At 37.4% G+C, this 12,848-nt stretch overlaps 1 protein-coding gene across 2 annotated transcripts; it reads left to right on the top strand.

Annotated features, from left to right (window-relative positions):
• Nucleotides 1-3,173: 3,173 nt before the first annotated feature.
• On the top strand, nucleotides 3,174-12,322 carry LOC121894571 (immunoglobulin-like and fibronectin type III domain-containing protein 1). Of its 2 annotated transcripts, XM_042407266.1 has the most exons (23): nucleotides 3,174-3,310; nucleotides 3,520-3,642; nucleotides 3,716-3,852; nucleotides 3,995-4,094; nucleotides 4,186-4,227; nucleotides 4,311-4,356; nucleotides 4,498-4,681; nucleotides 4,853-4,966; nucleotides 5,112-5,274; nucleotides 5,443-5,715; nucleotides 5,837-6,382; nucleotides 6,466-6,590; nucleotides 6,675-6,816; nucleotides 6,956-7,249; nucleotides 7,350-7,646; nucleotides 7,776-7,955; nucleotides 8,117-8,245; nucleotides 8,332-8,640; nucleotides 8,887-8,972; nucleotides 9,114-9,306; nucleotides 9,677-9,973; nucleotides 11,362-11,688; nucleotides 11,787-12,322. In XM_042407266.1, the coding sequence occupies exons 1-23, from the start codon at nucleotides 3,259-3,261 to the stop codon at nucleotides 11,789-11,791; spliced, it is 4,164 nt and encodes a 1,387-aa protein (XP_042263200.1). In that variant the 5' UTR covers nucleotides 3,174-3,258; the 3' UTR covers nucleotides 11,792-12,322. The 2 variants fall into 2 exon arrangements, with proteins under 2 accessions (XP_042263200.1, XP_042263199.1); XM_042407265.1 differs by having other exon boundaries at nucleotides 11,362-12,322.
• The last annotated feature ends 526 nt before the right edge of the window (nucleotides 12,323-12,848 follow it).

Below are 12,848 nucleotides of genomic sequence, written 5' to 3'. Positions count from 1 at the left end.
TTTATGATGTGGAATTTTTGGTTTGATGTGCATGTCACTTTGAAAAACAGGTAGTACTACTTAACAGAAAGTACATATATGTTTATAAATGTTAACAAAAAATACTTGCATAAACATGTATGAATATAGACTTATATTGCAGCACATGTTCATGCCTTAACATAGCAAGCACGTATCAAAATTCATGTCACTTGTTCACCTCCACGAAGGTTTATGTGAATAATTTATGTCCAGTCTTCTTGTATTACCTCTCAGAGCATATTTTTTGTGGGGTCAGACATTAGTCCAAGTTTAGAGTCACTGAAGAAGAGCGGGTCAACAGTTGCACCCAGGGCTTCAACATGAGTGACCAGTGCAGGATGACACTTCTTGGGTTCAAAGAGAAGTGCGTCTCACAATGCTAAAATAAATTCTACTGTGTAACTTGTTTCTGTTCTGTTTCAATTAGACAAGATAGAAAAAAAAAAACTGTGGCTCATTAGTATCAGAATAAGGCTTAGCTTGTTTTGCTTGTTTTGTGTCTGATATGTCCAGAACAGCGTCAGAGTAAATGAGAACATTTGTGAAAATGGTAATATTTTAGGAATAGACTTGCAATATTTTAAGATTATGGTTCATAATTTTGACATTTCTAAACATGCAAACAAAACTATTGTAAGGAGCTCAAAAAGTCAGAATTGAATTGACGCTTACCTCTTGACTGTTAAATGTTGTAAGGAAGATCAGACCACCTATACGTACAGTTAATGCCGAGGCAGTTCAACCATGTTACTGTGTCTCTTCCCATGAGACTCTCCTTTTTAATAAGAGCAGCCAAAAGCACCCTGCTGCAGTGCTAAAGCTTAGATTCCAGGTTTGAGGGAGGGATTTCAAAACTCACAGCTGCATTTCCTGTGGTGTCCCCTTTTCAAGAACCTATAGAACTTTAGGGCCAAAGAGCGTGTCAGTAAACCTATCCCTAAGAGCCACAGTGAAAAAGCACTGGGTTAGGTTGCCCTGGGTGTCTCTGAAAGGCTTTATTGCCTCTCAAAACTGAGAGCCCACACTCAAGAATCAGCTGCCAGGTGGCTGGCAACACACAGCGGAGAACAGCAATTTACCTAAAAAAATAGTAAGTACATTTAAGAGATACTGGGAAAGATTCTTTGATATTTCACCATAAGCTCTTTAATCTGTAATCCAGTTTAAGTATGTGTCTATATGTGTTTGCATGTTACTGTACACTACTTGGTAATGAGATCTAGGTAGTTATCCTAAGTCAGAATTCTAATTAAAACTGCATGCTGGCAGTAATTTATATGATTCCAGTTTCTCTCAAGTTCAATATGATGAAATACCAGAAATGTTTTACTTTAATAGTGTTGTTCATATTTTGAAGAAAGCAGAATTGTCAGAGACTGATGAGAAATATAAAAAGAGGAAAATGTCAGGCTACAATGATGATTGTGCAGGTGCAAGAGAGTGGTGGCAACTGTGTGCAAAGAGTCAGTTTCTATAGTTTGACTATCAAAAAACTAAATCCTATTCATGTATTCATATGGAAATTACTCCTACACTTTCCCGCTGCAAAGATCTAAGGGCTAAACTATGCTGTTAAGCTTTAAAGTGATGTTTTATTTAGCTTTTTAATGCACAAAGAATATGTCAAATTAAATAATATGTTCTTCTATTAAATGGAGTTCAGAGATATAGGACACAGACCTGACAAGTTATTCATAAATCAGTTCACTCATAACACCCTTGGCAAAGCTATTTTTTGTCTCAGACAAATATAGCTGCACAGCAGTGCACTGAGTGTACAAAACTGCTAAATATGCTGGTGACTGACAGAACTCTGCAAAAATCATTTAAATGTATTCAATGTTTATAGTTTAAGTGGCTATCAAATATAATCCATGAACAAAAGGTTCCTGTCATTAGACTAATGAGATAATAAAAATCAGGGAAAGCAAAGTGGATAGAGGCACTAACATTAGTTTATACTTGTGCACTCAAGTTACAGTAAGATATTTTGATCACATATAAGTGATATTTGCATATATAAAATTGAATCTTTATTGAGAAAACAACTTTAATTATGAGTACATGCTGTTCTGAATTAAACATTTTGTCAGTCTTAAAAATGATACTGTCTTAAAGTCATATCAGTATGCTAATGCGACCCTTTTTTGGCATTTGTGATTAAATGTTTTGTAATGGAAATGAATAAATTACAACATAACTAGTATCCATGTGTAGAAATATACATTTTACATACTTCATACTATTTTTTCAAATGCACAGTATATGGCTTGTCAGGTACACTGTTATTAAAGCAAAACTGGCAATACAGGCTGGCTATACCTGACTAATTATACACGTTCTTGATCATCAAAATGTCCTTTTTTTGTCCTAGTTTCAGGACAACTTTGATTTAATAACTCATCTATAGAAAAAAGAAAAGAGGCTATCTTTAACTGCACAACATTGGCCTGTGGTACCTTTTATTTTATTATCTTTTCACCCATTTCTTTCAATAATTCAGGGCTTAAAAGAAAGCAAAACCTAAGTGTTAAGATAGTTATGAGTCTTGTAGCATTTGTCAGCCACTTCACGTCACTTCCTGAGTCATGATGGATAGTTTTATGAGGTATGTGACCTACTGCCGTCAAACTTAGGCTGGGCACTTGCAGGAATCTACGCAGGGCATGCTAAGTATTTTGTTACCACAGGAATTCTTCATTTATGATACAGATAGGGTTACCAATTCAGGGATCCTTGTATCAGTTTCTTGAAATATAGATCTTTCCCTCATTCTTCAATCCTGAAGAATATTATTTCACCTACTTTTTGTAATTGGAGGGGTGAATAAATTATGTCCAATTACATCTATTGTCTGTCCAAGGAGGGCTTTACTTAAAAATCTATGAACATCATGTTGTAAAATCAGACATGCAACATAATGCCACTGAGTAGAAAAATGATAAATGATACACCCTGCAGATTCAGACCATCTGGAAGAGATTAACTATATGTTGAACAGATGGGGATTCTGATGGTTACCAACAGTGGTCAAGCCATGTCTACGTCTCCAGAATACAGGATATGTTATGCACTGATATATTTTCTTTCAATCGACTAAACGATTAATCGACTAATCATTGCAGCTCTAATCCAGTCCAGCAACCCTCAAAGCGAAGACCAAAGTGACATGCACAAGTTTGGGTTAAAATGTTGTTTATTGTTTGTGTTTTCAAAGCAGCTGTTGTCTAAATCAAGATGTTTAAGATACGTAAATCTAAGGATGAGGAGCCAACTGCTCCAGGGCAGGGTAAGTAACTATAAAATGTGATGACTCACCTTTTTTTTTTAATTACTGCCGAAAAAACGAATTAGGTAATCAACACTAATTGAATACACTACAGCATTTTCTGAGACATAGTATGAAGTTAAAATAATATATCAAACCTCAATTAAATCAGTTCTTCACAAGTTCTTCATGAAATTGTAAATCATGCACTTTATCTCATTTAATGACAGTGAAAATTAAAAAGAAGTCAAGGGTGCCTGGAGTTATGATCACCCAGTATGTGGAAGAACTACCTGAAGGAATGAGCACCCCAGATTTCACTCGGAAACCTATTGCTCTGACTATCCAAGAAGGTAAAATACCACCTCTAACCACATAATAATGTTTTCAAAGATATACAATAACTGCTCTCTGTCCTTTCTGAAGGAAAACTGGCTATTTTCAGAGCAATAGTTACCGGCAAACCAGAACCAACTGTGACCTGGGTGAGAAATGAGGGAGAAATTGATGATGAAATGTACAAAATTACCCACGATACAAGTTCTGGTGAATACCAGCTACAGGTGAGGCCATTGACCATATCATATGAGGAAAGCTTATTCAGATAACTAAAATCTAAACAAGACTGATAAATCAATGAATCAGTCAGAGTAATGAATTTAAAAAAAATCTTGCAAAAATATTGATAATCATGTATTCCCATAGATACCAGATGTATCGGTGGATCAAGCTGACACCTACAAGTGTTATGCCAGAAATGAATATGGAAAAGCGGTTGTAACAGCTGTGCTCAATGTTATTGAAGGTGAGTTACTTACTTCTTGCCATTAAATATTCAGAACTGATTCTTAAAAAAGTAAATTTGTCTGACTTAACTTTAATTGCTTCCATTTTAGTTGGCTATAAAAAGAGCAGAGCCTTGAAAGAATCAAGAACAGGTACACAACCTAAATTTCATTTATAACAATGCAGTATCAATCATTGAATGAAAATTGTAACCATGCTACCGGTTGTGTTGTAGCTATCCGAGAAACACCTGAGGATTTCAAAAAGGCCTTAAAAAACACGTAAGTAGGAAGCTAGTTTACAAATGGACAAAGGTACATGACAATGTGTTCATTTTTTTTGTTTTGTTTTATTTTATGCCTATCCATGTACAGTGTGTCCTGAGTGTGTTTCATAATTGATAATTTTGTTTCTTTTTGGAGGGTTGACATTGAGTCTAAAGAAGAAGAAAAACCAGAAATTGATGACAAGTTTTGGGAACTGTTGTTGAGTGCCGACAAAAAAGATTACGAGAGCATCTGTGCTCAGTATGGTGTCACTGATTTTCGTGGGATTCTAAAGAAACTAAATGAAAAGAAGATTGAAAGGGAGCAAGAGCAAGAAAAGGTATTTTTCAACTTCATCTGTGTTTCAATATGAAGCAACTACACCGTCAAATATCTAAAATACAGTAATATAATGGAATACCAGACATAGAGGAAATACAAACTACATACAGGAAAACTCAACATTTTCACTGTGTCAAAAGTATTTTTTTCCTGATTCTGATTACTACAGGTTGTTGAGAGACTATGCAACCTAAAGCCTATTGAAATGAGAGAAAATGGTGCTGCAGAGTTTGAACTTGAAATGTCACTGAAAGACATTACTAGCAAAATCTTCCTATACAAGGTGAGACATTTCATTTTAACTGAGTAAAGTACATGAAAGCACTGAAAGTCATATTACAAATCTACTGTATGTGCATGTGCACACAATCAATCAAATACTGTAAATGCTACATATTTAACATTCACAACTACTTGTGTTTGAACAGGATGGAGTTATGGTTCCATTTGATTGTGACACAGAGGTAAAACACGGATTGAGACAAGTGGGGAAGAAGTTTGTGTTCAGCATCAATGGTGTTAGTCCAGAGGATGCAGGATTATACCAAGTGGAAGTTGATGGAGTTAAGATCTTCTCAACAGACTTAAAACGTAAGATGATGCAGCAAATTAATTGTCTGCATACTTTACTGTAACGTGTAAATAATGCAATACAACATACAAGAGAGCTTTGGTTGCCACATGAGTTGTCCTGTGACAGAAAATACCAGATCCTGAGCTAACACAGTAATGATGTGCTACATGTTATATTTCATGCAGTTCCACCTGTAGACTTCCTGGTCAAGATTCAAGACGTGAAAGCAGAGGAAAGAGAAGATGCTGTGTTTGAGTGTGTCATCTCACATCCCATGCATAAGATAAATTGGGTTGGAAAGAATACTCCATTGGAGCAAGGGGACAAATATGACATCATTGTGTCAGAGGACAAGCTGATTCATACATTGGTGGTGAAGGACTGCATGCCATTGGACAAAGGAATTTATGCAGCTATGACTGGACAAAAATCCTGCAATGCCTGGCTTATAGTGGAAGGTACCATTTAAATGTTTCAAATTGTACAGTATTTTTTCAGCTTTATAACACAAGCTAGGCAAATATTCAAAAATTCCCTTAAAGCATTAAAAATAACCTGGTACTGTGTATTTTTTATTAGCTGACAATGATCCAAACTCACACGGAAAGAAGAAAGCTCGCAAAACAACCCGAGCTGGTGGTGGTGGAGCCGATCTTTTGAAAATTGCTCAGGAGCAACAGGCTAAGATACAGCTGGAGAGAGATGAGATGATTGCAAGGGCAAAGGAAAGGGCTGAGGCTGAAGCAGCGGCGGCAGCCGCAGCGGCAGCTGAGAAGGCAGAAGCAGATGCTAAAGCTAAAGCAGAAGCAGAAGCTAAAGCTAAAGCTAAAGCAAAAGCGAAGACCAAGGGGAAGACAAAGGCAAAGGGACAGACAAAGACAAAAGTAAAGGGGCAGACAAAGGCTGGAGATGGCACAGATAAGGCAGGGGAAGATGTAGAAGAGGAAGATGATGAGGAAGAGGATGAGCAGGAAGGAGAAGTACCAACTGAGGGTAAATCATCAAAAGCTAAGCAGGAGCTACAAGCAAAGGAAGAAGGGGCTCCTGATACTGAAGAAGAGGAGCCTGTTCAAGAGAAAAGAAAGAGAGTGAGAGCAGGCCCACTTGTCCCTGATACCATCATTGGTGAGACGCTCTCAGAACATAGCATTGCTACGCTATTCATATATTTCTGTTTCTAGGTAACAATAAGCTTGTATTTTCTTTAGACCCAGGAGTATACTTCACTAGTGGACTTTCAGATGTAACTGCTATCATTGGTACTGATGCCGAACTGGTCTGCAGACTGAGCAGTGAGGACTGCGATGGAGTCTGGTACAAAGATGGCAAAGAGGTGAGAAACGTAAGAGTTGATAGAATAATAGCTTCTACCTTTAACCGTCAGAGATTTAGATGTGCTTGTGTGTGTGCATTTCAGATAACAACCACAGATGATATCTGTATTGTCAAAGATGGGACTTATCGCAAACTAATTGTCAAAAACTGCAAAGAAGACGATACTGCAAAGTACCGATTTGAGGCTGATGGGCGTAAAACAGAAGCAGTGCTAAAGATTGAAGGTAATTAAATCAAAATCGATTCGAGACACTTCAACTCAAACAAAACAAAAGGCCAATCACTGTGAAAATGTGTAAAACAATATCCTTTTGAGCTCAGCGATTAAGTGCCAATATGAAAAGATGTGTGTTCTTCAACTAGATCCTCCAAGAATCAACCCCGATGACCTCGCTGACTTCATGAAACCTGTTACAATCAAAACTGGCAAAGATGCAGCCTTCAAGCTGTCTTTTGTTGGACGGGAACCCATGAAGATACAGTGGTACCATGAAGGCGAAGAGTTGTTGGAGGACAGCCATACCAAGATTGAGAAGTCTTCCTCACACAGCCGTCTGCTGTTGACAAAGTGCCCACGCAAAATCACAGGAGAAATTAAGATTAAGATTAAAAATGAATGTGGAATAACTGAGGCCATCTCCCAGCTCATTGTATTAGGTAAACTGTGTTAAGGACTGGATGTTCTGAATTTGAAAAAATATATATGTAACACATGGATATGAGCATGGTTGTTCTTTATTCTTTTGTCTGACTACAGATAAACCAACACCACCACTAGGCCCTGTGGATATTATCGAAAGTTCTTCTTCTTGCATCGAGTTCAAATGGAGGCCTCCTAAAGACAATGGAGGGTCCCCTATCACTGACTACATCCTGGAGCGCCAGCAAATTGGCCGAAACAGCTGGAAGAAACTGGGCAAAATTGGCCCAGAGGCTAAATACAGGGACACTGATGTGGATCATGGCAGAAAGTACTGCTATCACATCAGGGCTGAAACTGATCAAGGCATCAGTGAAATGATGGAGACTGATGACATTCAGGCAGGAACAAAGGGTGAGTTGTCTTAGAAGCAAATCAAAATCTATTTGTGACAGCGTCTCAAGTATAGGAGGTGTTGTAGAAAAAGGCTTTAAGTGAGCCCATTAAAGAGATGTTGTTTTTTCTATTTTAACTTTCTTTTAGCATACCCTGGACCTCCTTCTACACCAAAAATTGTTAGTGCTTTCAAGGATTGTATCAATCTTGCTTGGTCTGCACCTTCCAATACTGGAGGAACCAACATTTTGGGATACAACGTGGAGAAACGCAAGAAAGGCAGTAATCTGTGGAGCTTTGTCAACCCACCAGATCAGCCCATTAAAGGTAGGGCCATTTTGATGATATCCACAATGACATGGATACGGTAAAAGTTTTCCTTCAGATGTGAACTTGTCAAGTGAAATGTGATTCCTTTTTCGAAGCTACAGAACTTATGAAGTTATGTTTTAAAGTCTTATACACAATGATTGATGACATGCCAACAGAGAAAAAGTATGCAGTGAAGGATGTTGTTGAAGGCATCGAGTACGAGTTCCGTGTATCAGCTATCAACATCTCTGGTGCCGGAGAGCCAAGTTCCCCATCTGAATTTGTGATTGCGAGAGATCCAAAGAGTGAGTAATAGGCCAAACTCAAATATTTTGTATGTTAATGCTGAGTAAAATCACAGTACAGTGTTCTGATCTACATAAATTTTCAGAGCCCCCTGGAAAAGTTATCGACTTGAAGGTGACTGACTCTACATACACCACCTTATCGCTGGGGTGGACCAAACCCAGGGAGGAGGAGGGGGTCCAAGATGAGGCCAAAGGATACTTTGTGGAGCTCAGACCAGCAGAAAATCCAGAGTGGGATCGTTGTAACACCAATGCTATCATTATGACCTCCTATACTATTATGGGTCTGAAGTCTATGGCCATGTACTGGGTAAGAGTCATAGCCACCAATGAGGGTGGAGACAGTGAGCCTCAAGAGTTGGACAACTACATCATTGCAATGCCTCCTCCAGGTGAGTCATTTGTCTACACTCAGAATCTGATACATTTTACTTTCAACTGGTCACTTTCTCTCATTAATTTTATCTAAAACTCAGCAGAGAGGGGAATGCTGGGGGATTAAGGGGAGATAATGGGGGGGTATTACTGTCCAAAAAGAAAAGTATGTATCTATAATACTGTATCATCATATGTGCAGATTGTTGAATAAAATTTGGTAAAAAAAAAAATAATCTAAAACTCTTCCCACATTGTCACAGTGAGACCCCATTTCACTGACAGAAAAATAAAGAACTTCATCGTAATGAGAGCTGGGAACTCTGCGCGGGTCAACTTCAACTTTCAGGTTCAGTATAATAGTCATACAAAAACGTGTGAGTGTAAGAACACAAAGTTGTTTTGTCCCATTTCAAGTGGCAGATAATTAGACATTCTACAGAAGTATAAACCCACATCATCTTAGATCTGCATCTTCTGCTGTTGACAGGCCTCTCCAATACCAGATATTACATGGCTCAAGGATGGCCTGCCTGTAGCTAAGCATGTGACAGTGAGCAACTCAGACACATCATCACAGTTAATGATCCCCTCAGCAGAGCGTCATGACACTGGGATCTACACAATCATTGTGAAGAATATTGTTGGTCAAGAGACCTCCAGTGTTGAGATAAGAGTCACAGGTACAGTGAAAGAAAATCTTACCTCATCCATATAAAATAAAAGAGAAATAATAACCAAAGGCTGCATGGATTTGAAATGTGATATGCATAATTCGTAAGATTATTACAAAGTTGATCTAGATTTTAGAAAAGGCAAAAAAGGGCTGTCATATTTCTAGAATTAACAATTGAGGGTTTTGAAATATTTTATGTTCTTTCTTGTTTACTAAGGCATTTACAAGTGTATACTATGTTCTTTGTATACTTTGGACTCAAAAACTGATTTGGGAAAGTTTAAAGAGAGCCAGATTCAGTGTGCAGGCATTCTCACTGTAGTCAGCATAAACATAAAACATGAAGACAATAATAATCTTGTCCTACCTGTTTCTAGACGACCCCAAGCCTCCAGGCCCTGTGGAGCTGGAGGAAAATGTGTCAGGAACAGTGACCGTCTCCTGGACTCCATCTCCTGATGAGAAAAAAGACGACAGGCTTCACTACATGATCACCAAGCGCGATTCGGTTAAGCGCACTTGGCACACTGTGGCTGACCATCTTTTCAATAACAAGTTCACTGCCATCAATATCATGCCAGGACGGCAGTATCAGTTCCGGGTCTATGCCAAGAATGACATGGGGCTTTCCGAACCCTCTGAGTCACCAACCTGGGAAGTGAGGAGGAAGAAAGGCAGGTTTAAAAACAGTCATTTGAAAGTCTCTCATTTAGAGCTGAAACAATTAGTTGATAATCAACAGAAATTTTAAGTCCTCCTCCACTCAAAATGTGTCTTTCTTATTGTAACTTCACTTGGATGTTGTAGCTTCACTGTGCAGAATGATGTTTGTGCAGAGTTCACATTCATCTGCTCAAGGAGGAAAGTTTCTCTGTGATCACCTTAAATCTGAGTTTAAGGTGTATACCCTACAAGCATGATTTATGACATCACAACTAGTTTGGAGCCAACTGTGGTCCAGTATGCAACTTTAATGCAACTGCAATTAGTGAAGTAGGAGACATCTTACATAGATTGTTCTTAGATTGTGGATTTTTCAATGAGGGAGGAGTATATGTAAATCTAATGGTGTGTTCAGTTGAAAATATTCAATTTGAGCAAAAAATTTGCATGTATCGCAGGGTTTTATGATCACAAGGCGAAAATTTGCTTTGCATTCTGTGCGAACAGAGCTTAGGGATTGTACCAAGGTAATTGATGTTTTTTGTGGAAAAAACATAGCAGCCACAAATTATTAGTACAAGAAGATTGCTTTTATGTATCTTAGATCATGTCTGGAGGGGATCTTTAATCAAAAATAATTTGATAGTCAATTAATCGTTTCAGTCAATTATTAAGAATAAAGGACAAACATTTGCTGGTTTGAGCTTTTTTAGTCAAAGTTTTTTGTATATGTTTTCTAAAATTTTAAATTGAATATCTTTGGGTTTTGGACTGTCAGACAAAACAAGACGTGAAGATATCACAGAACTTGTGTTGGTTGTTGATTTTTTTTTGTTGGTTTGTTTGTTTTGTTTTTATAGACTAAATTAATTGCATAATCAAAATAATAATAATAATCAAGAGATTAATCAACAATTGAAATAATAGTGGGTATCAGTCCTAATGTATTTTAAAAGGCATTAACAAGATCTAAACAGATGTAGCTGTGTACAACTCAGTCAGCAAAAGAAGTTAATAGATGTAAGTACTTAGCATAATAAGAATGATCATTTGAAAGTACAATAATACAACTGAATTAATCTCAAAGGACAAATAAAGAATATGAATTGGCTTGCTGAGAGATGTCAACTTTAGTAGTTTTTGTACATTTGGTGAGCATACTGTACATCAAACTGCAAGGTCTGACAGAGAAGTGTTGCTAATTAATGTTTGTCTTATTTTCATGAAATGCACCATGAAAGGCAGAGCATTTTATATAAATGCTTCCAATATGGACATTTAGGACAGATAAATGATTCAATTAACAGACAGCTAAAGAGAATATAGCATTGAAAAATGTACCCATCATTATATATTACACCCTTTTAACATTTCTGCCCTTTTTCTTGTATCCTTCCAGAAACATTTTCTGTGACTCTCCCAGCCTCAAAGGACTGCAGCTTTGAGGCGCCTCCTTCTTTCACTGTTCCGCTAAAAATGCGCAACAGTCCAGAAAGCTATGAATGCTACATGAGTTGTGCTGTGACAGGAAACCCCAAACCCCATGTTACTTGGTACAGAAATAACGTCAGCCTTAACACCAACACTAACTACTACATCACTAACACATGTGGGGTCTGCTCCATGGTGATACTCAAAGTTGGGCCCAAGGACAGTGGGGATTACACAGTCATTGCAGAAAACCCTCTGGGTAGAGTGGAGTGTTCAACTAAACTTGTCGTTAAAGGTAAAAACTCCTTCTCAGTTATTTGTTACATTTTAAAATCTGTTCCTATGGCTATACTTTGCTTTAACAGCTCTCTTTTCTTCCTTCTTCTCCCTCAGATTAGGATGACGCAGTGGTCCTTAACTCCCAAAAACACCTGCCCCATTAAAATGAATGGCATGTAAATGGTTTACCAATCTGAACAGTGCTGTCATTTTTGGGTTTTTTGTGAATTACTATATTCATGTGTTTAAACAAACTGTGATGGAAAGAAAGAAAGAAAGAAAGAAAGAAAGAAACAAACAAACAAACAAACAAATGTTATAAAGCACTAAGGACAAATTTGAGCGATTCAAACAGATTTGGTTGTATTTGAGTGCAAATTATCACAGTTTATCTGTTGGGTGCCAATTAGACATTTGAGATTCAACATGAGTGATATGCAAGAGCTTGCATCCACACATGTTCATTTTTTTACATTCATTCAACTCAGCTGTGATTATAGTTAGTTTTCTTTGCTGTTTTCTGAATAAGACATACAATTTGCTGGCTTTTCTGAAGATACGACCTCATGGAAAATTGACAATATGACAATATGGCTATAACTGAGTATGTTTTAGTGTGTGTTTGATTAATCCTTATGCCAAAATGTAAATAAATCATTTCTGTTCAACAGTCTATCTTTAATCTAAATTCATTCATGAGCCTGATTTATACAGTAACAGCCACACTGGCAGCTCTGTGAGACTGTACTTGTTTGGAAGGTATTGTTTTCCAGGTTCACCATCGTAGTTTAGTGCGTTAACAAAAGGTACAGCTAAGGCTGATGGGAGTGTCATTATGAACCAAAGTATTTGACAAATAGTATTTGACTTGATGATGAGTAGAGAAAAAGTTATCACTGTATATTCTGAGGGAAACATAAACGACTGTATCAGATTCCACTGCAATTCATTCATTAGTTGTCTGGACATCTTCAGTCAAATCTACAAATGCCAACCTCATGGTGGTGCTAGAGGAAAAAGTCAGGGGATCAACAAAGTCATGAGGGTCCATCATCTAGGAACCATGAATATCTGTACAAAATGTGTGTCAATGTTTGTGTCAATTTGTCTAGTAGATGTATAAATATTTCATTGAATATTAAATAATATTAAACTTATATAATATTAAACTTTGAC

Source organism: Thunnus maccoyii, chromosome 3 (assembly GCF_910596095.1).
Source record: "Thunnus maccoyii chromosome 3, fThuMac1.1, whole genome shotgun sequence".
In the NCBI taxonomy this organism is placed as follows: Eukaryota; Metazoa; Chordata; class Actinopteri; order Scombriformes; family Scombridae; genus Thunnus; species Thunnus maccoyii.
The sequence above is the reverse complement of the archived record's forward strand: the minus strand, read 5'-3'. Positions and strand labels throughout refer to the sequence as shown.